General features: G+C 39.9%; 2 protein-coding genes across 2 annotated transcripts; both read left to right on the top strand.

Annotated features, from left to right (window-relative positions):
* The first annotated feature begins 4,058 nt into the window (after positions 1-4,058).
* Positions 4,059-9,553, top strand: LOC136664267 (histamine N-methyltransferase-like). The gene is made up of 6 exons (XM_066641396.1): positions 4,059-4,233; positions 6,102-6,154; positions 6,440-6,547; positions 7,052-7,182; positions 8,067-8,160; positions 8,773-9,553. Exons 1-6 carry the CDS (start codon positions 4,094-4,096, stop codon positions 9,126-9,128), a joined length of 882 nt encoding a protein of 293 aa, XP_066497493.1. The 5' UTR covers positions 4,059-4,093; the 3' UTR covers positions 9,129-9,553.
* A 3,999-nt stretch (positions 9,554-13,552) lies between these two features.
* LOC136664244 (histamine N-methyltransferase-like) lies at positions 13,553-20,843 on the top strand. Its single transcript, XM_066641356.1, has 7 exons — positions 13,553-13,569; positions 14,816-14,980; positions 16,547-16,599; positions 16,870-16,977; positions 17,543-17,673; positions 18,087-18,180; positions 20,109-20,843. Exons 2-7 carry the CDS (start codon positions 14,841-14,843, stop codon positions 20,459-20,461), a joined length of 879 nt encoding a protein of 292 aa, XP_066497453.1. The 5' UTR covers positions 13,553-13,569; positions 14,816-14,840; the 3' UTR covers positions 20,462-20,843.
* Positions 20,844-27,352: the final 6,509 nt, after the last annotated feature.

The raw sequence follows: 27,352 nt of genomic DNA, 5'->3' as shown, positions 1-27,352 counted from the left end.
CCCTGTTGGTCTTTGGAGCTGATACTGTGAGCTGCATGACTCACCCATAGATGTGTTAAAAACCTATTCAAATGACAGCACCCTCTTGTGGTGAACTCAATAAGGACATGACAAATGAAGTAATGCAATATCTTGAGGTCAGCTACAACGACTGTGTTAGCACTGCTCCTGTCAGATATATTGCACAGGTCCTCAGAGGGAGATTCCAGTTTAGAAAAGCAAGCGCCTCCAACTGGTGTCACAGAACTACAAGATGGACTGGGTGAGAAAAAGGAATGATGGAGCGGGATGTTGGAGCCCCTGGAAAGCTGGAGCTAATGAAAACTGTCAATCAAACTGGGAAATCTTACTCATCAATCATGTGTCACTCTACAATCAATGTTTTTAATCACTCAACCAGGCATTGCTCTATGTACATGTCAAATGCAAATGTTCATCTTCTGTAAATTAATCTCCATGAAAGGGATGACTCAGGTGTTCAAGATCGAGATCTTCTACAGAAATCTAGACCCATTAGCCTCTAACGTGGCCATTTCATAATTGAGTTTACGGACTAATATCCCATGATCTACGATCACAGCTCCAGGATAAAGACGCTGCCCTTATCAAGTGAAAGAGGGAAATCATTAGTTTCTCTCATTAACTCATGCAGACACAGGGAGAACACACCACACTCCTCACAGACAGTCACCCGGAGGAAACCCACGCAGACACAGGGAGAACACACCACACTCCTCACAGACAGTCACCCGGAGGAAACCCACGCAGACACAGGGAGAACACACCACACTCCTCACAGACAGTCACCCGGAGGAAACCCACGCAGACACAGAGAGAACACACCACACTCCTCACAGACAGTCACCCGGAGGAAACCCACGCAGACACAGGGAGAACACACCACACTCCTCACAAACAGTCACCCGGAGGAAACCCACGCAGACACAGAGAGAACACACCACACTCCTCACAGACAGTCACCCGGAGGAAACCCACGCAGACACAGAAAGAACACACCACACTCCTCACAGACAGTCACCCGGAGGAAACCCACGCAGACACAGAGAGAACACACCACACTCCTCACAGACAGTCACCCGGAGGAAATCCACGCGGACACAGGGAGAACACAGCACACTCCTCACAGAGAGTCACCCGGAGGAAATCCACGCGGACACAGGGAGAACACAGCACACTCCTCACAGAGAGTCACCCGGAGGAAACCCACGCGGACACAGGGAGAACACAGCACACTCCTCACAGAGAGTCACCCGGAGGAAACCCACGCAGACACAGAAAGAACACACCACACTCCTCACAAACAGTCGTCTGGAGGAAACCCACGCAGACACAGAGAGAACACACCACACTCCTCACAGACAGTCACCCGGAGGAAACCCACGCAGACACAGAGAGAACACACCACACTCCTCACAGACAGTCACCCGGAGGAAATCCACGCGGACACAGGGAGAACACAGCACACTCCTCACAGAGAGTCACCCGGAGGAAATCCACGCGGACACAGGGAGAACACAGCACACTCCTCACAGAGAGTCACCCGGAGGAAACCCACGCGGACACAGGGAGAACACAGCACACTCCTCACAGAGAGTCACCCGGAGGAAACCCACGCGGACACAGGGAGAACACACCACACTCCTCACAGACAGTCACCCGGAGGAAACCCACGCGGACACAGGGAGAACACACCACACTCCTCACAGGTCAGAACAACATTGACCTGAAATTCTGACCTGCACCAAACATAACCAAAAATAATCACCAGAGAAGTTTTAAACACATCCTGTTATCCCACAAGCTCCTAGATGGTCTGTAGTTACAGACGGGACAGTTCCCTCCACAGATCCTCCAAGCCCTGCCTCTCTAAATTAACCAAGTTCTGTACAAAGGGGCCTTTCCATAGCTGTGTTTTAATGAGCTGAAAGAGACCCGGGTACAAAGTGAGAATCCAGTAGATGCCACACAGCGGTCTTGTGCCTAAAGAACTACAGACCTCTAAAGTCATCAACATACAGCATCAAAGATAATGATGATTATAATGTCTTTGCCCAAGAACAACAACAAACAAGGTATTTGAAATCTATACATTCATGTACCGCTGCTCTCTGCCGAACATTCGGCCTGTGTCTTGTGATGTCTCCAAAACGTCAGTGGAACCGAACAACTGCTGAAGAGAATGTAAACGGGAATGTACTGACAGGTCTTAATGTATGAACATTTATGAAGGGTAATGGATCCCCACAGAATGTGCGCACATGTTTCTGTAGAGGCTCGCTGTGGGATTTTCTCCAGAGCCAGGGAGGTTATTTCCAAAAGAGAAAAAGACTCAGTCACAGTCCAAGAACAGTGTAAAAATCTTAATCACTGCCCCATCTTTGGAGAAGACTATAACAGTTCTAACACAAACATCTCAGGTCCTATTAGATTTTTTTTAAACAATGGCTGAAATCTAATTTTTGTCCTCCGTTACCACACATCAAAAACAGATTAGATGAATGAATGAATTCTCCCTCCACTGAGTAAAGTCAGTCCAATATCATTTATTGTATAGTTCTCTCTCTCTCTCTCTCTCTCGCTCTCTCTCTCTCTCAACCAGGAAGGAGGACAGATTCTCAGGCCCGAGGAGAAATCAGAGGAACAAAGGCACAGAGTCAAGTACTCACTCCAATCTCTAGTTTATTCAAAGATTTGTTGCACTATATATAGGACCCCAGTCACGTACACCCTTATGTCATGTGCCCCTTCTGCACGTACACCAAGCATCATGTGTACCGTTCGAACGTTATTACATCATGTCTCATTTCATCAACCCAGACGTTCCCTTAACTGGCTTTACTTGCTCTGCTTATATTTGTTGTCTCCTATTTTATTACTGTCAGCAAAAATGGTTGCAGATGGTTGGGGCTAGGTTCAAGATGTGCAGGATGTTCTTCAGCTTGTTGACTCTCAACTGCCCTTTTCCATCGTATCAAAGAACCTAGTTCCCAAATATAATCTCAGCACTTTCCCCCTCATACACTCACCAACAGTCTCCTGGGTCATGTCCGGACAAGTCCCGAGGACACAATGCAACAAGTTATTTAACGTCACAGGCACACTAAGGCCTATATCTTTAATCTAGTAAGATTTATTCAAGATTAATTACTACAATTACTCCCTGAATATATTGTGTCATTAGTTATCATTAATCATTACTCATTGGTGTTAGTCTGCATTTTCCCATCACAACGAGAAGCAGGGGGGATAGCCCCACCCTCAGTTAATCAACTTATATTTACATGTTCCGCCTGAAAATGAAAAGGGGACAATGAAAAAGAAATTGGCAGTAGGTGTAGTGTTTCATTTCCCTTTTCTTTGTTTCCGTGAAAACACCTTCAGAGATGAGAACGGAATTTTAAACCCTCGTTCTGACTTTTATTTTTCCATTTTTCAGTTTAATTTGGTCACCTCTGTTTCATACTGGAGATGAAAATGAAAAGTTAAACACACACTTCATTTTCTTTTGACTCTAATTACGCAGTTCATGAAGAAAAGAAAAGTCAAAGTAGAGTTTGAATTCTCTTTTCCTCATTAGTTTTCATTTTAGATTTGATCATATAACACCAGCGTAGTTTCATAATAGTTTCAGTCAGATGCTTGTGATTGAAATGAGTCTAAACATCATGTCTCTGTGTGTTTCACGCCCAGGCTCAAAAATTCCTGTCTTATCCTTATTTCGTTGCAGGGAAACCTTTGAACATCTACAATAGTCTCTATCCACTTCCAGCAGCTCCCACAAGGGGGCGTCCCCGGTGACCAGCCCTCACCTGGCTGAGGGTTTCACTCAGGCTCCGGATCTGTGTGTGGAGAATAAACTGCCCCCCTTCAGGCTCTGCAGAGCAGTTACACTCATCTCATGAGTTCATCTCTCTCGCTCTCTCTCTCTCATTCCCACACACACACACACGATACCGAAAGCTGCAGTAGCTGCAGTATTTATTCCATCTCAATCTCTCTTACAGACACAGATACACACACCCTCAGGAACAGAGAGCTGCATCAGGTCTGTATTCTCTCACAGAAAGTTGAAATGGCGGCGGCTCCTTTTCAAAATCTGATAGAGGATTTCTCCAGATATCTCCAGACGTTCCAGCTGTTCCTGGAGTGTTCTACCGAGCAGCAGTGTATGAGAGAGTTCATCCAGAAAACACTCCCAGAAATCCTGTCCAGGTAAAACAAGCCTTGGGGTATACAAACACACACACACACACACACACACACACACAGAGTGTAGAATAGTAGGTAATGGTGCAGCAAGTTGAATGGATGAGACTCATAATGCATGTCACTTCTAAGACGTTACTTTGACTTAGTGTTTTAAATAAATTCCAGTGGAGTCCGGACGCAAAAGATTTGTATCTGAGTCAAACATATTCTTCAACTACGTTTAAAAAAGAGGGGCACTACAGGCCAAGTACGAGAACCACAGATTTAAAGGAAAAGGCGCTGAAATTCCATGGTGCTCAGGTACTGTTTGTGCATGGGTCTCTGTGCCTCTGTTGTGCTGAAGTGTGAGTGTGTGTGTGTGTGTGGTCGTGGGGGTGGTGGTGGGGTCCACGTATTTATCACATTGTGTGGTATTGTTTTCTTTATGGAAAAAGCAAAGCATGTCCCTATGATGTAAATCATAACATATTCGTGTGAAAATGTGCTCAAGGTAAAGTTGTCATCTACAGATGCTCCGCCCACAAGCAGACGGAGAGTCTGATACTTTTAGTGTGTTAATCTGGCCTCACCAATTACATTCTGATTGGCTCTCTTTATATCTGCTTATACACACTTCCATGTACTGGTCAAATAGGTTCACCTCGATGGCAGTGATTCAACTGGAAGGAGAGATACTACTGCAATAGACCCATCAGGACTATTGATCAGTTTAATGAATAAACTGGAGAGATATGGTATTAGAAGAGAAGCATATTCATGGCTCAAGAGTTACCTTTGTGATAGATAACAATTTGTATTAATTAATGACATTAAAACCAAAACTACTCAAGGTCACTTATGGGGTCCCACAAGGTTCAGTGTTAGGACCTAAGATGTTTCTGTTGTATATTAATTGTATCTGTAAAAGGTCTAAATTGTTTAAAGTTGTTGTATTTGCTGATGACAAAGGTACATTTTTAGTATAGTTTGGACCAGTTTGTGAATGCAGTGTAATTAAAAGACTAAAATATATATATTTTTATCATTGATTTGTCTGAAACTGAAAAATCAAGAGTGATGTTAAAATTATGATCAATAATTTTGAAAGAGAAAGAGTGTATGGAAAATATCTGGGTGTGATAATTGATAAACAACATAAATAATGTAAAAACAAACATTTATAAAATTATTACAGTATTATATCAAATTAACATCATGAATCAGCATTGAATCAGAATTCACTTTGTATACTGTACTGTACATAGCTCCACACATGGTCTGTGATGTGGAGGTATTGGGAAACACATAAATCCATAACTCAACCAATTTTCATGCTACAAATGAAAGTTAAATGGATTGCAAATCCAACTGATTATTACAAAGCAACCGAGAAACTATTCATCGTTTTACAAGCTTTACATATCAGTGATTTACTTAACTGTGTTTGTTCAGCACAAATAATATACAAACTGTGTTCAGAACTTGTCTGAAATTAAAGAGAGACAATATGAACTTGGGGAAACAGGTAGGTTTTAAAAAATGTGAGCAGATACAAAAAAAAAATAATAATAAAAAATGAAAGGTGATGTTCAGGATTGTAATCAATAAACATTATATATAAAATTCAGAAAATGTTTCATCACCACGTGCTGCTCTCCAGTCAGAGCATGTTACCAGTTCCCAAATGGACTGGAAACCTTTTGATGAAAACTAACTTGACCCAACATATAGATGGATTTTGGGGCAAGGATTGTCCCTGTCACACAGAAGACAGTTGACCAAAGAGGCCTCATTAAAACGAAGGGACTCCTGAAGAGTGTCACAGCAAACAAAAAGTGTGGGATCACCTCATCCAATAGTTCTGCATAAATGTTCTCATTCTCTCTCTGCAGCATTGGAACTGGACAGGACACTATAAATGTGATGGGAGTGGGAAGTGGAACAGGTCAGACAATTAACATTATATTAACACCTTAACATTGACCCCTCTAGTTCACAGCATTATATTTTTTCTGATTTGACACCCACAAAATGTCTAAAAACTGTACTGATTTTAATCTCTATAAACATTTATATATATCAGTGAATTAATAAAGTCCATGTCATCATGTGCCACCATCTAATCAGCTACTAGACGTTAAGAAATGTACTCTTCACTGTTCTTTAATATTTATCTGCTATAAAAATGCACCGCCATAATGTTCACCATCATATTTTATACCATCCGCAGGTGTGATTGACTTGGACGTGCTTCACCAGCTGCGCCTGCTGTATCCAGACACCAAAGTGGACAACGAGGTGGTGGAGCCCAGTGGAGACATGCTTCACAGATATAAAGGTAGGGACTGAAGCTGGTTACGTCTGAGTGGGTTTGATGTGTTTATACATGTAGTGTAACTGTGGAAACAGGTGAGGGGCAACCATGGGGATAGCTATAGCTAGAGACATTGAGAGGGAAGACATTGCTCACAGGTAAAAATAAAAATGAATAAAGATAGTTCTTTATGGCTAAGTGTGGCATCTGTTCATGGGGATGTCTGACCCTCCAATAAAAGGAGAGGTGAGAAAGGACTTATCTGGTAGCAACCTGAAAACAATGGGATATTTAAGCCAAACACTACAAAGGGCTTGCTTTATTCACATATGGGCCTAGTCTTGCCCGAGTGAAAACAGTGGCCCCACAGCATTAAAAATGCCAGTGGAAACTAGTGTATGTTGTGAAATGTGTATTTAAAATGGTGTGACATACACATAGATGAGAGTGTAACCCTGTGCTGCTATAAATGAGGAGAGTGGATTAACTACATTTCACAGTATGTTAACTCGGGTTCACTGTGTTCAGAGTTAGTGTCCAAGACTCCAGACCTGGACCACATCACCTTCAGGTTTAATGAGATGACAGCGTCTGAGTTTACGGAGAACTGGAAAAAGAGGAACACGGACAAAAAGATGGACTTCATTCACCTGATTCAGGTTCGTACTCATTCAGTCATTCATTTCATTTAACTATGTATCCAGTTCAGGGCCCCATTGGGTCTGGAGCGTGCTTGGACTCACTGGGTGCAATACAGAAACACACACGGAACAAGGCGCCAGTCTATCACAAGGCATAACACCTAAGGACACTACTGATTAGTCAATCCACCTACCAGTGTGTGTTTGTGGCCTTTGGGAGAAAACCAGAACACCTGGAGGAAACCCATGCAGGCACGATAGTAACACGCCAAACGCCTCACAGACAGTCACCCAAGGAGGGTCTTGAACCCACAACCCCATGACCCTGGAGCTGTGTGACAGTGACATTACCCCAGGTTTTTCCTCAGCTTTTAAATAATGTTGTGTTTTTTTCTTTTTTCCGCATTTGGAAATGAGTCTTAAAACATAATATTTCAGCACATAATCAAAAATGGAAATATTTTCCAATTCGTGATTATTTGTTTACAACTAGCAAGTGCTCTACAGCTACAAAAATCTGGTCTAAATATCAAATTAAAGAAATAAATCTGGGTGTTGCTGAATAGTGTCTTAGCATTAACCCTATAATCAGGAGAGTGCTGGTTCAAACTCAGATGATAATCCAGCCACCCGAGGCCAGGAGTCCTGCATCAGAGAACTGGCTCTACTCTCCCGTCAGCACAGGGCACGATGTCAGACAACACAGACATCTATCGGGTGATGACTTATGCACACAGTGCTCTCCTTTGGTACATGGAATTGTCCGATGGTGAAGCAATGGCACTCGTCTTCACCTTCCCAGTGTTGGTAGCATCATGTGTGAAGGGAAGAGTCTCCCGCAGTGTAAACATCACCTGATTGTTATCTAATGAACTGTTTCCGCTGTCTCTTCTCTTGTCCAGATGCTGTATTTTATAAAGGATCCTGAGGCCACAGTTATGTTTTTCAGAAGTTTGTTGAACATTCACGGAAAACTGCTCATCATCTTGATTTCAGGTAAAACTTAGGGGGAAGAGAGTAAATCCTGAGCAGTGTACATCAGTGATGGGGCAACACTGACACTGTGCTGGTAAAATGGATCAGACACAGCAGTGCTGCTGGAGTTTTAAAAACCCTGAACTGAGAACAGTCCACCGACCAAAAATATCCAGCCGACAGCATCCTGTGTCACTGATGAAGGACTAGAGGACGAGCGACACACACTGTGCAGCGACAGATGAGCTACTGTCTCTGACTCTACATCTACAAAGTGCACCAACGAGGGAGGAGTGTCTCACAGAGTGGACAGAGAGTGGACACAGGGTTTAAAAACTCCAGCAGCACTGCTGTGTCTGATCCACTCTACACCAGCACAACACACACTAACACACCACCACCACGTCAGTGTCACTGCAGCGCTGAGAATGATCCACCACCACATTACACCTGCTCTGTGGGGGGGGTGTGCATTTAAGAAACTTTCACTTTTAAGGCGAACATAGTATTCAGAGCAACAAATGGACTACGGTGTGTATATGTGTGGTACCTGTGTGGTCAGCGGAATTGAGAAAATGGTTAATGCAGAGACGTCATACAAACCCTATATTTTCATAATTGTGACCCCTGCAGGAGACAGCGGTTGGGCTCGACTGTCAAAAACATGCCATGCAGAGGTCTGTGACAGTGAACAATGCCAGTGCATCAACTCAGGAGACGTCCAAAAGTTCCTGGACGCCATAGGAATCCCATACAGTAAATACACCCTTCCATCTCAGATAGACATCAGCGAGTGCTTTTCTCCAGGGGACGAGCGAGGAGAACTGCTGCTTGACGGCCTTATCGAAGTTGTAGACTTCAGTAAGAAAGCCTCTCCGAAGCTGAGGGCAGAAGTTCTGCAGCTGCTCAAACACCCAGAGTGCAGCAGGGAGGAGAACGGCAGGATCATGTTTAACATCAATCTGGAGGCTTTCATCCTCGACCCGTAGATCACACACATACCTGCACTCACTGGACAGTGATAGTGTCCACTTACAGCTGCACTCACACTGTCCAGTGATTGTCGACAGTTAGACATCGCACCTTACATTCATTCATTATCTGTAACCCTTATCCAAATCAGGGTCGCAGTGGGCCCTACCTGGAATCATTGGGCGCAAGGTGGGAATACACCCTGGAGGGGGCGCCAGTCCTTCACAGGGCAACACAGACACAGACACATTCACTCACACACACACATCTATGGACACTTTTGAGTCACCAATCCATCTACCAACGTGTGTTTTTTTTTGGACTGTGGGAGGAAACCCACGCAGACACAGAGAGAACACACCACACTCCTCACAGACAGTCACCCGGAGGAAACCCACGCAGACACAGAGAGAACACACCACACTCCTCACAGACAGTCACCCGGAGCGGGAATCGAACCCACAACCTACAGGCCCCTGGAACTGTGTGACTGCGACACTACTGTGCCGCCCTTTATATATATAAATAAAAGCATAATATGCTATAGCCATTTTTATTATGCATTATGTATTATCATAATGCATCATCTCTGTTCATAATGTGTTATACGTCAATATCAATAAAACCAGCCTCATGTTGCAAAGAGGCATAATGACTAACAAACTGCATATTTATAAACATACACCCAGCCATACACTAATTACCTTTTACCACTAATGATTTATACTTATCTTGGATATTTTACAGATAAGTTTACAGACACGGCAGGTGACAGAAGTTCATCAGTGAAGTATATAATTAATGATAGGCACAGTGTTTTAATCCAGTTTTAAGACTATAAGAAAGTACAAATTCACTTCTATTGAAAATTAAGAAGTGCTTTTACTTTTCCTGTAGTTATTATTTTGGGAGATACAGTACACGTTTTTAATTGGACAGTCAATTTAACATGTGGATGTCAAAATGAGAGTCAGGTCAAAAACAAATCTAAGTATTTAACGGTGGCACCGTGTATTACTAGCGAGCATCATCAGCAAGCAGTGGTAAGTTCTCTGTTTTATCTGAATTTAGCAGAAGTTCTGAGTGCCACCAAGACTTTAAAGTCTATTGGAGAGCGAGTAAAGTTTTGTAGACAGATGATGACATTTGTTTTTTGTTGATATATAGAACTGAGTGTCTTAAGACTAACAGTGGAAATAAATGCCCTGCTTACGTGTTGTTCTACCCAGCAAGAGCATAAAGCATGAAGTGTAAACGACCAAGCACTGATCCTTGAGGAACATCATATTTGATGAGGAGATTTTGTTATTCAATAAGACATTGATAACACTCATTCCAATAAGATCAAACCAAAAGAGGACAGATCCTTTAACGCCAACCAGATGTTTGAGCCTATTGAGTAAAAGTACAGGATTATGGTATTAAATGCAGCATTATGATCAAGTAGCACCACAGAGATACTGCTATGTGAAAGAATTGCGTCATTACTTACTCTTGTTAAAGCAATTTCAGATGACAGGTAAGATAGTCATCATTCCCAAGCAGCGGGACATTTACAGATTTACATGGATGAGAGAATAAGCATTATAAGGTAGATATTGTTCTGATGCTGTAATTGAAACATTTGTAACCACTAGGATAGGCTTCTGTAGACTGGACAAAATGTGTATGATGTGCAATCATTTGCTGAATTTTGACTGCAAGAGGCAGTGCTATATTTATGGCAAGCAACAAAGGAGCTGTGTTTGGTCTACTGTCCACCAAAGAAGCAACAAACTTTATCATCTGAAAGTAGAGTTCAAGATGTTTGGGTGAGGGTTGTGTAGGAAGTAGCTTGAGAAATCAGTGGTCTACACAATTAAAAATGATGATTCTACAAGGGTTTTTTACATAGAACCCTGCACAATTGAAGCAACTTCTGCATGATTAAAGTGTTCTTTGAATCATTAAGGGGTTCTTCAGATTGATGGAGAATGTGCTATAGATGGTTCTGCACAGCACATTTTAGAGAAGGGTTCTATACGGCACCAAAAAATGTTCCTCTACTGTAACAATCTTGACATCATAACAACTGAAAACCCTTTGTGGTGCTGTATAGAACCCTTCTTTAAAAGATACCATATACAACAATCAGTAGCACAATTTCCATCAATCTGAAGAACCCTTTAATCATGCAAAAGTTGCTTTAAGTGTTCAGGGTTCTATATAAAGAACCCTTATAGAACCATCATTCTTATTTACAGTTTTGCAGTTTAATCTCTTCATTATGTAAATAAAGATACACAAGACACGCTGCATAAGGCTCTGGTATCAAGTCTCCAATAACAAATGAAAAGTCAAGAGAATTAGGTCTGGACATATTTATCATACACAATAACTAAGATGTTCTAACACATGAAGTGTACAGCTGGAGATTTTCTGTGTCTAGTGCATTTTCACAGCTGGAAATGACCTGCATGCTGTAGACTGTGGGTGGCGCTGATTGCCAGGTCTGTTTGCACATCCATCCATTGTGACAATACCTGGAATTTGCACTAGGGGGCTGGCAGGAAAAGTCTGGGTAAGGTCAGGTACATGTTACAGACATTTGCATTCACACGGCACAAGTAAAGTCTGGAAATGTTCTGAGTTAGCATTCACATGTGAGAATGTAACATTTCAATCCCCATGTGAAGAGGCAAAGTGCATGATACAACTTCTACAGATGTTTCAGGAACAATGTGTTCAGAGTTTCAAGGGAAAAGTAGCTTTGGAAACAAACGCTTGTGCAAAAAGCTCAACCAGTCTGATGTCCTCAAATACGTCATGCACAAGGCCTGGGGCATAGCCCAGAGTGACAGAAATATTAGACAAATTCTGTTAAAACAAACCTTCTCAGTTGCCTGAGCTCTAATTTGCAGCATTATTCTGTTCCTCATGTATTTCATTTGTTCAAAGATAAAAACAGCCTGACTTCTGACCTGTAGAAGTAATAATAATAAATAATAATTAGTTTAACTTATAAAGGGCCTTTCACAAACCAGACACCAGACAATCTTTCAACAATTTCTGCTGTCCCATGTGCTCCTGAATTTTCTGCAATTACAGACAAGATAGTTCCCTTTGACAGACCTTCCAAGCCCTGAAGTGAAAACCATACATCTCTAATGTAATCCAGTCCTGTCACAGGGGCTCAACAACTTTTTTACTGCTGTATGAAACAGCTGAATGAGAATTAGGTAAAAAATTATTAAGAATCATGTCCTGTGTCTGATTAATAACACTCTCCAAAATAACTCTGGGATTTAACAACTGCTAAGTAGAAAGTAAAGTGGGTTTGTACTGACAGGATGAACTCAACTGGCTCCACTACACTGGAATGCTCTTCATAATACCTGCTCTTAAAGGTGTCTTTGCTCAAAGAATTGCCATTGCTCAATGGCAATTCAAAGTACTTTACAAAAACATTACAGAAAAAAACTGCAGTAGAAGAAAATAATTTTTAAAAATAACTAAACACTTTTAAAACAATTAAAATAAGATTTGCAACATTAGTGCCAAATAAAACAGTTCAAAAAGAGAAAAGACATGATTAAACTGAAAGAATCAAAGCATTAGATCATTTCTGAGATCTAGATTTTGCACAGAAACATTTAATAAAACAGTACAATGTGAAACAAACAAACAAAGGCAGTAAATTAGAATATAAAATACAGTGGCTGTAAAGTGCTGTTACACAATAGGTGAAGTATTTTAAACTGAGCAGTGAGATTTTTTATTTAAAAGTGTCTAAAGTTGGGGCTCTTCTAATGTTCTCTAACTAAACCCTGCTTCTGGTGCAGTGTGGAGTTAATGAAGATTGTCCACCAGGCTGCTCCAATTTAGCCATGACACCTCCCACACTACAATGACAGGTGTTTCCATCTTTTCAACTTCAATTTGCATATTTTTGTTTCATAATAACTTTCATTTTAGTCATATGTTCTATTGCACTATATTTTTACCCTTTTAAAGTTTTGTTTTAAAGAAATGATCTGCATTCATGTATAACATTGTGCAAATAAAGATTACTACTAATATTATTATTATTATTATATGGTTATTGCCTGTTTTCATGAGATGCCTAAAGGATTAGAGTTTCACTCAGGCTCCGGATCTGTTTGTGGAGAATAAACTCCCCCCTTTAGGCTCTTCATCTCATGAGTTGGACTTCGGTGACAAAATGCAAAATATTATTAATTGTGTTCAAGGTCATTGTTTGCTAGGTTTGGGCAGTAAAACTGACTGACTGCACCTTTAAAAGCAAGTGTTCAGGTGCACTAACAGAGGCAGGACTATGGCACAGTGCATTTAAAATGTGGGTGGGGCTTCTCTCTTACTTACATGGTACAGGAACCTGCAGTAGGTCAGAGTATAAATTCTCTCTCAATCCAGCGTACAGATACAGACACACCCTCATGAAACAGAAGGCTGCAACAGGTCTGTATTCTCTCTCTCTCTCTCTGTAGCTGTATAATTGACATGTCTCTAACATTCTTCTCTGTTCAGTATTTATTAGTTTAGTAAATAATTTACTGTCTATACACATGTTTAACTTTAGAATTAAATCTGCAGATTTCAGGTCTGGTTTATAGTTGGCCTATTTATGAATTAACACAGTTATGATAAAAAGATCATTAATATTTACTAATGAGTTTGGAGGGGTAGGCATCTGGAAGCACTGGAAATATTAATTCCCTCAGGCTTTTGTTGTGGTTTGGTCTTGGGACTCAGACGCTCCGCCCACAAGTAGATGGAGAGTCTGATACTTTCAGTGCACTAACCTGGCCTCACTGTCTGGATCCTGCCAGCTGCATTCTGACTTCCGTGTATGGTTTTGTACTGGCTGTTACGTGGTCCGATGTGAATTGCGTCCTTGTAGGCGTGATATCAAAATAGCCGACCTGTGATTGGTCATGGCGCAGGTCTTTGACGGTTCTTTTCCTGTAGTGATAGGTGGTTTTTGTCCACGTTAAGTGGTAAAAAGGCACCAGATTCTCCCTAGAGGCTCTGGAAATGCAGGACTATTATGTGGTCAGCCAAAAGGAGCTCTGGGTTTGTACAAGACCTCATATGGCTGTCGCTGGGGTCAGGCCTGTAGAGGTGAGGACCGTTATACAGTTTCACTGAGGACAGACCTTTCAGTTAGAAAATGTTTCTGAGGGGCTCTAAAAGTCCCACTAAGTTTCAGAAAAGTCCATCTCAAATATATGGATTTATGAAGGATTCCTTCATTTGATGGTGGTTACAGAGATGCCAGTGTCCATCCTTCATCATTTCAGTTCTGTAGCTCTGACTGCGTCTTCACATTTTCTTTTATGAAAGGCAAAGGAGATCTGACACCCTGACGTCCCGTCTGTCATTTTCTTAGGAGTTTCTCTCACAAAATACCTCTCCATGTTGTGTACAATCCCCACAGTGCTCAGTATTTATTGTGGACTAGACTGAGACTAGTCAATTCAACAAGTAGAATCAGGTGTGCTCCTGATTAACTGATCCCTTATCCCTTTGGGGATAAGATTGGTGACCCATGCTATAGACCATCAACTTGACCATCTATCCCTTCACATTATTTGGATTTTCTGTTTTTCAGTCACTAAAATAAAAAGTACTGGGTGGGACCTGGTTTAGTCGGAAGAACACAGTTCCACTGGTCCAAAGTGACTCATATTATGTTTATCCACAGATATATCACACACGTTTTGTTTGAGATGATGGCAGCTCCTCTGAAAACCATAGTGAAGGATTACACCAGATACCTCCAGGCATTCCAACTGTTTCTGGAGCGTTCCTCTGAGCACCAGTGTATGAGAGAATTCATCCAGAAAATTCTCCCAGAAATCCTGTCCAGGTAAGACGAGCCTCGGTGTCCGAGTACACACACACCGGTGGACCCATGTTTGTGTGAGAGTGCAAAGATAAGCACCTCATCTACATATTTATCACATTGTGGGGATTAAAATCTCTCCACAAACTCTCCACATTGTGGGGACTTGTTTTTCTTATAGGAACAACCCCCATAACATAAATACCCCATGACATAAACCATTAAGGTGCATTAAGGGTAAAGTTATCATTAGATTTAGGGTTATATTGATTAGGGTAACGATGATAGGGCTGCGGTCAAAACAGTTGTGCAGGGGCACGTACACACATGAAAAATTAAACAACACCCACAGTGTAGTTTACAAAGTGATGCAAACACATCTCAAACTCTCACTGGACAGAGACGTCTGCTTTTCTCAGAATGCGTCAGAATGAGCAAACTGTTTCAACAGATTTTTATGGATATCTTGTGATTAAAAATGGATAAGAATTTATAAATTTTACTAATAAAAATAAACATATTGAAATGACATTCTGTTGCCATGGCACAAGGCCAGCCCATAACAAAAGTTCTTATTATTTCCATGACACTCTTAATTATTGAAGACATTTGTAGTGCATTTACACAATTGACCAACTCGTCAAAAGTCAGATATGTCAAAGGACATATCTGTATACCCCAGTGAGTATTGGGTGAGGGTGATGGGTGGGGAACATGGCCACCATCTTGAAAACCACCATATTGGATCAAGGGCAAATTTAGATCAAAGGGCTGTGACCCTTCATCCGTGAATTCATTTTCTCTTGCTGGTCCCAAGCTCACGTCTTTAACCTCAAGGCCACGGTTACCAAGGATGAAAATCTGTGCTGCACCGGTGTCCATTAAATGTATTATCTATTGATTAGAAGTGAAACAAACCCATCCAAACAAATGGTTCAAATGCAGCATCATAGGACCACACCCATGGCTTTAAGAGGAAATGTGCATGTTCTGGTTGTTTCTGGTTAATGCTGAAGACACCACAATTAAATTGCCAATTTCACGACAATAAACGCACTCAAAGGATTCACTTTTGGAGACTTTAATGCTCTTAGTTATGCTGGCATTAGGTCACAAAGCACATGCTGTGGCAAAGGAAATACTACATGTGAGTACAAAATCTTCAGCCAAAACTGTAGCATCAACCAGCAACAAGATCATTTGCTCATTGAAATATCCCATAATCCTGTGAGATACGCAGGTCTTTGTTCATGTAACAAAACTCAGTTCTTAAACTGTTTTTGGTCACAGTTTTACAAATGATACACAATGTGGTGGCTTTTTCTTGGACAAATAACACAATTGTGGCTGGCTGCTTTGATGTGTTTCAGAATTTTCTGTCAGTAAGCTTCAGGGACAAGTCACATACACACACAGCACAGCAGACTTTACCGCCTCATAATCTAAACTTCCCTGTAATGACAGAGTGGAGCAGATTTTTTGCGCTTTCTCAACCAACTTACACCGTAGCAACAAAGACCAAACTGTGTCGGGCCATTGTAGTGTCTCCTCTCAATCACTCTCTCTCTCCCTCTCTCTCTCTCTTGGCAGCATTGGAAATGGAAAGGACACTATAAATGTGTTGGGTGTAGGAAGTGGAGCAGGTCAGTTATTATATTAATGCCTTAACTCTGACACCTGTTTTTTCTGTCTTTTGAAAGTACTGGTCAAAACAGACTAACATTGTTTTAAAAATGTCTACGACTGTATTGATTTTATTTACATAATCAAAAAAATCATACGCAAATTAATAAAGATGTCATCATATGCCACCATTCAATCAGCTATATGTTACTAAGCACTAACTCTACACTCTTCAAGTCCTGACATTACCCAGCAGCAAAGCACAAAATCATATTTCACACCATCTACAGGTGAGATGGACCTGGACATGCTGCACCAGCTGCGTCTGAAGCACCCAGACGCCAAAGTGGACAACGAGGTGGTGGAGCCCAGTGGAGACATGCTTCACAGATATAAAGGTGCGGGCTACTGCTATCTGCATGAAAGTAAACACAGAGGGAAAGTGCTACAAAACTAAACAGCTCGAGTTACACTTGAGTTTCTGTGGGAATTCAAACAGTGAATAAACACTTACAGACAATTTACACTTCAGACACCAACAAGATACAGCTTGCTTTTGACTTAAATATACCGTTCCACTATACAAGATGATGAACCTCTTAATAAACACCAACGCTGGTTGGTGGTTTTCCTTTGAGAACAGAATCATCCACATTGCATTAAAGTATTGTGCTACAGTAAATCAGTAAAAAGTGAAAAAAGGTAAAATGGAAAAAAAATGTGTTTTTCAATTCTACCACAGTTTCAGTAGGTAGTTCACAGAGGATTTCTAGGAACCTTTATAAGAGTCAGTCCATTTTCTTGTGTTGCTCACCAGGTACTTCCAAAAACTTACTGAAGTTGTTTCTAAAGTATCCAGAGATTTTACAGCAGCATGAATTCTATTTCACTCTGTTTTTATCTACATTTAACTGCATTTCACTATATTTTAACTGTTTTAATTTACTGTGTTTCACTGTTCAGAGTTAGTGTCCAAGACTCCAGACCTGGACCACATCACCTTCAGGTTTAATAAGATGACATCTTCTGAGTTCGAGGAGAACTGGAAACAGAGAAACACAGACAAAAAGATGGATTTCATTCACTTGATTCAGGTTTGTTCTCAGGGTTTTAGCTGTGTTTTGTTTCTTTTTTGGCTTTAAAATCAGATTCTTCAGCACAGAATCAAAAATGGAACTAGCTGTTGTGATGTTCATATCAATGTGTGTTTACTACTAGCCAAGAAATAGCAACTGCCCTATAGCTACAACCTGGCCACAGGAGGGGAAAAAGAACAAAACAAAACAAAATAAAAAATGGGTGTTCAGTAATCTACTCCGGCACGTGGAGCTGCCTAGTGGTGAAGCTTGAGCTGCGGTTGGCTAACATCATGAGTCTCACAGAAAACATGTGCTCATCCTAACCGCTCCAGTGGTGGCGGTAGTGTGATGAGAGAACTATGTACCCACTGTAAACAAAGCCTAATTGTTATCTAAAAACCTGCTTATGTCATCTCTCTGTTGTCCAGATGCTGTATTATGTGAAGCATCCTGAAGCTACGATTGAGTTTTTCCGGAGTTTGCTGAATAAGGATGGAAAACTGCTGATCATCGTGGTGGCAGGTAAAACTGATGAGTAACTGAGTGTAGATCATCACTGCAAGGGCAGTGACGTGATAGTGGGGTGTGTTTTGCTGCTATAAGTGGATCAGACACAGCAGTGCTGCTGGAGTTTTTAAACCCCCCAGTGTCAATGCTGGACTAGTGGATAGTCCACGGCCAAAAACATCCAGCCGACAGCGTCCTGTGGACAGGATCCTGTGGGTAGAGTCCTGTGTCACTGATAAATGGCTAGAGTACCTTCAAACTGTGCTGCGAAAGATGAGCTACTGTCTCTGACTTTACATTGACAACCCCTGACAAACATTGAATCACAGTTCTTGGAGAATGTTCTTTAAATTGTTTAATCTTGTAGAAAAAATGTACCAGAAACATACCAAAAAAAGAAACATTAATAAAAGATAGAAATGTAATGGTTGTAGTCAGTTAGTCAGTCACAATTGTTAATTTTTTAGATCATATAGAGGAAACAATATGGAATCACATAATTCTGAGGAAAACATTATCACTAGAACTACCAGGATTTTCATACAACCCCTTTTTTTACCAGAAGCTGCCAAATGGCAGTGCTGGGGTAATTTGCATCCCATTAGGCCACCTTTTGTTATGTACATTAAGCCACTACTAGGTGCTAAACAGGGGGATGGGTGATAGTGTGAACTATGTTGACTGATAAAGCTCTGAGAGTCACAGCAGGCACAGACTTTTAGTTCAGGGCAACAGTCTCAACAAATAAAAAATATTTTGGTACTTTGGCAGTTTTCTCAGCTGCAGATAATAATAACAATTATTATTATAATATTTTAAAAATATGATGAAATAATACTTGTTTATTTAGAATACACACAATAAATAATTATTTAAGCTTTTTAGTTTATATTTGTTGATCTAATGCAATATTATTTGATGATGAAACTTACAAAAACCTTGAAAAATATAAATAAAAAAATCAGTTAAGTAAAAATTGCTCAAAAATAGTATTTTATCTTAATTTGAGTCATATTTACTTGTCAAGAAAAAAAAATGCCAATGGGGTGAAATATTTTGACTTAAAACAAGACAAAATGTCCTGATAAGATTCTTTTACTTCGGGTTTTAAAAATAAAGATATAAAAATAAAAAAGTAATAAAATGTAAAAAGTAAAAATGTCCTTTTTACAAGTAGCTGAGGGTTGTTTTTTTTTTTATATAAATTTATTTATGGAATCATGAGGAAAAACTCTGCACTGTTAATAATTCCACCTCTGGCTTTTATAACAGCTTCTCTGAGGAATGGACTTAACTAGTGACAAACAGTATTCCTAATCAATCCTGCCCTTATTGCTGTTGCCAGATCAGCTTTGAAGGTTGGAGCCTGGTCATTGACGATTTTCTTCTATTTCCACCAGAGATTTTCAACTGGCTTGAGCTCCGGACTATTCACAGGCCATGTCATTGACATTGTATGTCTTTCTTGAAGGAAAGTTTTAAGAGCAAAATTAGTGCCGTAAAAATACTGTTTTTATTTTTATTTTTTTCTCTACAAAATTAAACAACTAAGTGATGATTCCATAATCTTTGTCATGGTTGTACAAGGTGGACCAACGAGGGAGGGGTGTCTCACAGAGTGGACAGAGAGTGGACACAGGGTTTAAAAACTCCAGCAGCACTGCTGTGTCTGATCCACTCTACACCAGCACAACACACACTAACACACCACCACCACGTCAGTGTCACTGCAGCGCTGAGAATGATCCACCACCACATCACACCTGCTCTGTGGGGGTCCTGAGCGCTAAGGAACAGGGGGAAAGGGCAACAGACGGACTACAATCTGTAATTCTAAAACTAGACAGTGCTCTTGTATGTTAACAGGAGCTGATCAGCTTGTTAATGAGTTTATAAAAAGGAATGTGGCATCTATATCCTATATCTTATTTTTTCCCCTGCAGGAGACAGTGGTTGGGCTCCACTGGGCATGTACCATGAAGAGATCTGTGACAATGACCTCAGTCAGTGCATCACCACAGACCATATCCAAGAGTTCCTGGACACCAGAGGAATCCCGTACAGTAAATACAGGCTTCCGACTGAGTTGGACATCACAGAGTGCTTCACTCCAGGGGACGAGCAAGGAGAACTGCTGCTGGACTTCATCACTGAGGTTGAGGACTTCAGTAAGAACGTCTCTCCAGAGCTGAGGGCTGGAGTTGTGCAGCTGCTCAAACAACCGGAATGTAGCAGGGAGGAGAACGGCAGGATCATGTTAGACACCAGCCTGGAGGCTATCATATTTGGCGCATAGATTAGAAACATACCTGCACTCACTGGACAGTGATAGAGTTCACTTACCGCTGCACTCAGACTGTCCAGGGATTATGTACTGTTAAACATTGCAGGTTATTTTAACCCTATGAACCATAGATTTATTTGTTCTACATTGTCCTCATTTGGGTTAATTACAGTTAGAGTTACAAAGCCATTAAATGAGAATGACTTTACATACCTTTGTTAATTAAATTATAACGAATCAAAAGACAAATGGTGTTTTATGTATCACTGAATCTTGGATAAGACCTGATGAATATTTCATATTAAATGAAGCCACCCATGTAGGTCATAATTATGTACAGGTTATCAGGCAAAAGAATTGGTGTAGGTGTAATATGGCTTAAAATGTAATCAGAAAGTGTTGCACATATACTTTTTACTTTCATATTACTTTTCCTAATTCATATTAATTTCCCTATTATTAACCTATTCAAGCCTCTTACAAACAAGAGCTCGGTTTCACTAAATATTTACAGTCCACTAATCACAATTTATGCAAGAATTATTCATAGCAAAGTTGTAAAAGATGATACTATTAATTTTGAAAATGTTAATAATCCACTACAAAAGGCATTTTCATCAATCCTAGAGTTAAATCCCTGTCAGCTTTACCCAAAACAAAATTTACCCAACAAATTATTGTTATTATACCCTTGATTTATGCTGCATTCAAGAGGTGCTGGTGTGTTCTGCCCTCTGATTTAGATCAACAAAAGAAGCCCAATGTACATTGATTGTGGTAATTGATTATATATCATTTATTACAGTACTCATGAGTGACGTTTATTTTCATATATATGGGGGGAGGAGATCCTGACAAATCACACAAAGCACAGATGTACATGTAGCAAAAGCTGCTCCTGTATTTTACACCTCTTATGCACTTACACAATGGCTGTAATTTCCTTTGATGTTTAAAATGCATATAAAGTATAAGTAACACAGACCTGCCTTCATGCCAATGGTGGTTTATTAATGTTCAAACTAATGATAACAATGTGCTTATTCTGGTTTGCATCAACGCTAATCTTCAATAACATTATTTATTAACTTACAAGGGTTTAAACCACGTAGTGAGAACAGTACAATCGGTTTTACAAGAAAAACTAGCTTGCCACGAGGAGGCTCCACATGAACACATTTATTTATTTATTTATTTATTTATTTTATGCAAGATAATCTGGCTGAGTTGTGACATAAATATTATTTTCAACACAGTAGAACCCTCTACCAACAGTAAAATATCAAATATTAGTGGAAAATTGCATTGCTTAATTCTGAGAGGAATGTCATTTTTTTGACATTTTTAAAAATCTACAATGGACAGACGTTGTTCTGCTATATTTATTTTCAAAAACACAGATAGAAACACTAAGTGTTAGAGTTACAAAATGTGTAAGATAGATTCACGGTTTGAATTCACACAGAAAAATATTTGTAACTCAATGCAGTAAACACTCTCACGAATTTAGAGTCAGTTCCATCTACACCAAAAGCCCATTTTAACCCCCTGTAGGGCAGGAATAGAGCAACATCCTCATCTTGGTTCATGTTTTTCAACATTTGGTGGTCCCTTTATTCTCTAAAATTCTCCAAAATGCCTCAATGATTAAGAACCACCAAAATAATCCTACATTTTTTTTAGCATTATCTTATAACTTACTAAGAATCAGGTGGGTACAGAAGCCCAGATATCTACAACAGTGATGGTTTTACTAATTTTTCCATAAAAACTTTTAAATATTAGATAAAATATCCAGCCAGTATTTCTGACTCCAACCTGTCCGTTATCTGCTGTGGCTGATACAGCAAAAAAAAAAAAAAAAAAAAAAAAAAAAAAAAAAAAAAAAAAAAAGTTATGGAAGAAAGACTAGAGGCATTCTCTGCGATTCAACAGATACAACAGGAAGAAAAAAAATTAACTTCATTCAGTTTTACAACCTGCGTACTCAACACAATCCAAGCAAACTTACTTAAATCAGTCCTACCAGTTATAATCAAACCTCTAAACAACAGTAAAAAGTTCACTTCACCTGGGTCACATACCCAAAATGTTATGATTAAACAATTATAAAATAATTTGATTAAGAACATTTCTTACCTGTCCTTTACATCCAAGGTTTTAGAAAAGTGTCCCAAAAGCTCTGCTGATATCTACATATTAAATCAAACTTATGAAAAATTCCAATCTGGATCCAAAACCCTTCATAGCACAGTGACAGCACTTGTTAAAGTAACAAATGATGTTTTACTTCCTTCTGATCAAGGCTGTGTATCTTTGTTGGTTCTACTCTATCTAAGAGTGTCTCCTGATACCACAGACCACACACTCCTCTTAGAAAAAAAAAAAAAAAAAAGAAAGAAAGCATGGTTGGAATCACAGAAACAACTCTGTCCTGGCTTAAACACTTCTTAACTAACCCACTGATATCTGTTCGAAAAGGTAAACAATGTACCATCCAATCATATTAAAGTGAAATATAAAGTTCCACAAGGTTCTGTTTTAGGACCTGATATTATTCACATTACACTTGCTGACACTGGGCCCTGTTGTAAATTACACAGCATCAGTTTCCACTGTTCGACTGATGATAAGCTGCTGTATATTTCAGTCAAATCAGGTGATAAACAGAGATTGAAAAAGATTAATGACTGAGTAAAAGATGTAAAATACAGGATGTTTGTCATTTCCTTTTTCTAAACTCTAACTAATTACTGTGTAGCACCTGGGTCAGCAGGTCACAGTCGATCCATATCCATCATTTGAGAAACACACAGGTAACATTCACTAGGAGAGCTTTTCTTCATCTTCCAAATATTGCAACGTTAAGAACTGCCTTATTCCTACATGACACAGGAAAATTACTGCACGCCTTTATTACTTCAAGGTTAGATTATTGTAATATACAGCTGTCAGGGTGTTCCAGGAGAAACCTTGGTAACCTTCAGCTAGTTCAGACGCTGCAGACAGGGTCCTCACTAAAACTAGAAAGTCTGGTCATTTCAGCCCTGCACTGGCATCAGTTATATTTAACATTGATTATAACATAATTTTATTGAAATTTAAAAAGCCCTGCATGATCTCACCCCTGAATACCTGCAGGACCTCATTGTCTGTTATGAACCATCCTGTCCTCTTAGATCAGAGGACACTTGCTTTCTACAGCAGCTCCAGGTTTTAAGAGGTTTTAGTGGGGTAAGGACTTGTTCATATAAAGCCCTCAACTCTCAGATTATCTTCCAGTTAATGTTTTGAACTCAGGCGCTGTCTCAATCTTTAAGTTTTGGTTGAAACTTGCTTGTAGTAATTAACCTTTCACATTAGATGAAGGTAGTAGATCCAGCGGTTTGTGTTTTAAATCTGTTAATGTTTCTTTGTTCTCTCAATCTGTCCTTATTTCTGTGCTTATATTATGCTCTATAGTGTTTGGATTTCTTGGTTTTTGTTAAGATTATTTCTATCAAGCTCAGTTGCACTTGTGTATTTTATACGTTTTTAGTTCAGCGTGACACATGGACAGAGGGACTTGAGGTACACTGAGTTATTGGTGCTCCCATCTCTTTGCTAATGAGGTCACTCAGTTTTGATGAGGGTGGAGTATAAGGGGATGCTAGTGTTTTAGGGGACTCTCCTATCCTTCTTTCTGATTCAGATGTGGTACTGAGATCTGTCACTAAGTCACTCACCACACTCTGAACATATTCATTTTCTCTATAGTACAAAAACCTAAACTGAATGCCACCTCTTCACTCTGTTCTGAGTTAATGACTGTCCTCTTGTCCAGAACCACTGTGATGATAGATTGACTGTTATCCTCAGCTCACCTGCTTTAAAACAGCTATCTGCCCTCCATCTGCTCCATGACACTCCACACCTGTCGGGTCTGTGATCCCTGTGATTGCACTGTGAGGTCAAGGAGCCCTCAGGCGGTGTCCTCCTGAGCTCCAGATGGTGCTGTGTTCACTCCTCTCCTGCTTTAACATGAATAAATATCAACAGCTGTCCAGCAGGGTCTTTTGTGTTGTGTGAGTTTTCAGGTGCTGCACTGATCCAGAGTCTGCTGACCGGTCAGGACAGCACCGTCCTCCTCAGTCTGCAGGGGCTCACTGACCGCTGCATCCACAGGGTCAGTGGAGCTCTCTAGCAGCTTGTCCCCTGCTTCAACATTAAAAGGAGACACTATTTTACTGTTCTCATGACTGAACCACACACTGTAGAGTCCACCACCTCCATCTCTATGTCACGGGTCTAAACAACCTATAAATACAGGGTACAATGAAGAGGCAGAAAAACGTGGCTGTCTTTCACAAATGCCTCTCAGCTCGTTTTTAAACAAAACACATACAAATGTCTCCATGCTTACATCTTTTACACAGCACATACGACTAGGTATAATACAGAGGTACAATTTCCTGTTCCAGTATTCCATCAAATATCATGGTCTGAAATACCAATGTGCCCAGGTTGACACTGCTTCTATTTAAAATCCTCAGTGTGTTCTTCTGGGCAGAGATAAATCAATGTAATTTCAGTCCCATATGCACTCTGCACCAGACACATTTCCAAGTTCAGGTTAATAGTAAACACATACAACATGTATCTTTTCCCCAGCAATGCAAAAACACTAAAGCTCATGTAGTATAACTATATACAGGTGTATCTAATACATAAGATGAGACCAGGCAGGAAAGGTGCCCGAGAAATATCAAACTAAACAACTTTTAACTCTTACATGTACAACATTAATATAAAAGTACTTAAAGTTTTTACATTTTTTCTAACAATGGCATCTTAACAAATGTAACACCTTAGGACGAACACATACTAAATCTGCTGTTAAGTGTTTCAAGATCCTTTTTAACAAATTGGGGTGTTTGGAACGCTCACTAGAAACACAGAATGGCTGCCATTTTAACTCAGAATCTGCTTCGCCACAGTGTCACTCACAAACTCATTTGTAAAACTCAGTACCCAACACAGAAATATTTCTCCAAAATTCCCTGACAAAACTAAAGACTGTTGAAGATCTAGTTGGTCGTACCTTGTGTAGTAATGGTATCTGTCAGCCATGTTAGGAACAGCAGGTAGGGTTGGTTTAGGTAACACACTTATATTCAACCCACTTTCTCTCCCTTATAAAAGGATAGAAGGATTATTAATCCTTTATTCTCTGTGTGAAAAAGGGGAGTCTTCAAAGAGATTCTTTCAACAGTTTACACTGAGAGACGCCTCTGGAGTTTGGGCTTTTCATTTCAGATTACAGTAGCCATGGTAGTGGAGGAGAATTGCTTTCAAACCAGACATTTTACATGACTTGTTTTTATGTTGTTGTTGTTGTTGTTGTTAATGATGTTATTTTGTCCAGTCCACTGATAGGATGGTATCTAGCCCATGTTTGTAAAAGCCTGCCACTGATATCATTACACAGAGCTGCACTTTAGCAAGTGATTTTGGTGTTTTCACAGTAAGATCAAGGCTATTTCACTGGAAAGCTTTAAAACAGGCCTGAAGTGAAATGCATGATAGTTTTTCAGCAACCCTTACAAGGTCAGTCATTTTTCAGTTTTATAAAGTATTCATATTTTTGCCCAGTTAGTAATTTTAAAATTTAAAATACAATATTGTTTAATGATTCACTGTAATACAAAATATTGTTCAGTAACTTCCATACAGTTATCAACTCCATTTCTGGAAAAAGTTGAAAAACATGTTTTAAAATGAAATAAAAAAAACAAGCATCTATGATTATCTGTGTTAGTTCTTATTAACATGCATTTAACAGAGATATGTACAAAGAGAAGTATTATGAACTTGATTCAAGAAACTCATACCAAAAAAGTTGAGACAATGGCCGTGAGAAAATAAGATGTTTCTTTGTGTCACTTAAAATGTAGTTTATCCACATTTTCTATACATCACACTGTGAAATGGAGTTGCCTTGGTTCTAACTGCTTGGGTGTCTCATATATGAAGATATTAACTATGTGGATGTGTATATTGGGATATTTCAAAGAGAGCATGACTGGCCCTGGTACACTCCTATGGTGTGAATTATTCAGTGGTGACCACAAAGTGCTGAACTGCTGAAGTCTTGTTTCAAGAAAAAATGGCCAAAAAGTCCAATTGCACAACGTCAACAGGTGGTTTCCTCAGTTCCCAAATAATTAAGAAGTTTAATTAAAAGGCAATGTAATGTAACACCGTGGTTAATATGCCTATCTCCCAACTAACAAAATACAGTCAAGTTGATCAGTAAAAACTCTGGCAATCTTTTTTTTTTTTGTACTTTTATCAGTTCATTCATTGTGTGTAACCCTTACCCAGTTCAGGGCGGTGATGGGTCCGGAGTCTACCTGGAATCACTGGGTGCAAGGTGGGAACACACTCTGGAGGGGGCGCCAGTCCTTCACAGGGTGACACACACTCACACATTCACTTGTACCCATGGAAATTGTGAGTCTCTGATATACTCTTTTAGGTTAAAACCACACTGTAAGTAATTGCTTTAGTTTTATAATAATTGAAAATGATATTATGTATGGGCTACTCATGTAGCACTTTTCTAAACACTCAAATTACTGTACATTCTTGGGGACATTAGAGAGTTGCCCCAAACACCACTCATCAGCTACGTTAGGTAAAGAGGTGAGGAGGAAATCGGATGTGACCACAGTGTCAGATTTTGCCAGATATCTGTGGTCTCACCGCTTGTCTTTTCTATAAATGATCAGTGTGAAATAATTGTGTAGTTGTGGGAGTGCAGGATTAAGAAGGGAAGATAGCTATGGTGATGGCGTATCCATTAAAACACAGGAGGACAGATACAGACAGGTAGGTATAGGCAGGTGTTCTGTACTAAAGCTG

Source organism: Hoplias malabaricus, chromosome 12 (assembly GCF_029633855.1).
Source record: "Hoplias malabaricus isolate fHopMal1 chromosome 12, fHopMal1.hap1, whole genome shotgun sequence".
Classification (NCBI taxonomy): Eukaryota; Metazoa; Chordata; class Actinopteri; order Characiformes; family Erythrinidae; genus Hoplias; species Hoplias malabaricus.
This window is presented reverse-complemented; position numbering and strand designations above follow the sequence as displayed.

Excerpts from the sequence above, each read along its gene's own strand:
- LOC136664244 (XM_066641356.1), top strand. The coding sequence starts at position 14,841 with ATGATGGCAGCTCCTCTGAAAACCATAGTGAAGGATTACACCAGATAC. Across the intron at positions 16,600-16,869 it reads GGGTGTAGGAAGTGGAGCAG|GTGAGATGGACCTGGACATG; the intron begins GTCAGTTATTAT and ends CACCATCTACAG. Across the intron at positions 16,978-17,542 it reads CATGCTTCACAGATATAAAG|AGTTAGTGTCCAAGACTCCA; the intron begins GTGCGGGCTACT and ends TTCACTGTTCAG.
- LOC136664267 (XM_066641396.1), top strand. The coding sequence starts at position 4,094 with ATGGCGGCGGCTCCTTTTCAAAATCTGATAGAGGATTTCTCCAGATAT. Across the intron at positions 6,548-7,051 it reads CATGCTTCACAGATATAAAG|AGTTAGTGTCCAAGACTCCA; the intron begins GTAGGGACTGAA and ends CACTGTGTTCAG. Across the intron at positions 7,183-8,066 it reads ACTTCATTCACCTGATTCAG|ATGCTGTATTTTATAAAGGA; the intron begins GTTCGTACTCAT and ends TCTCTTGTCCAG.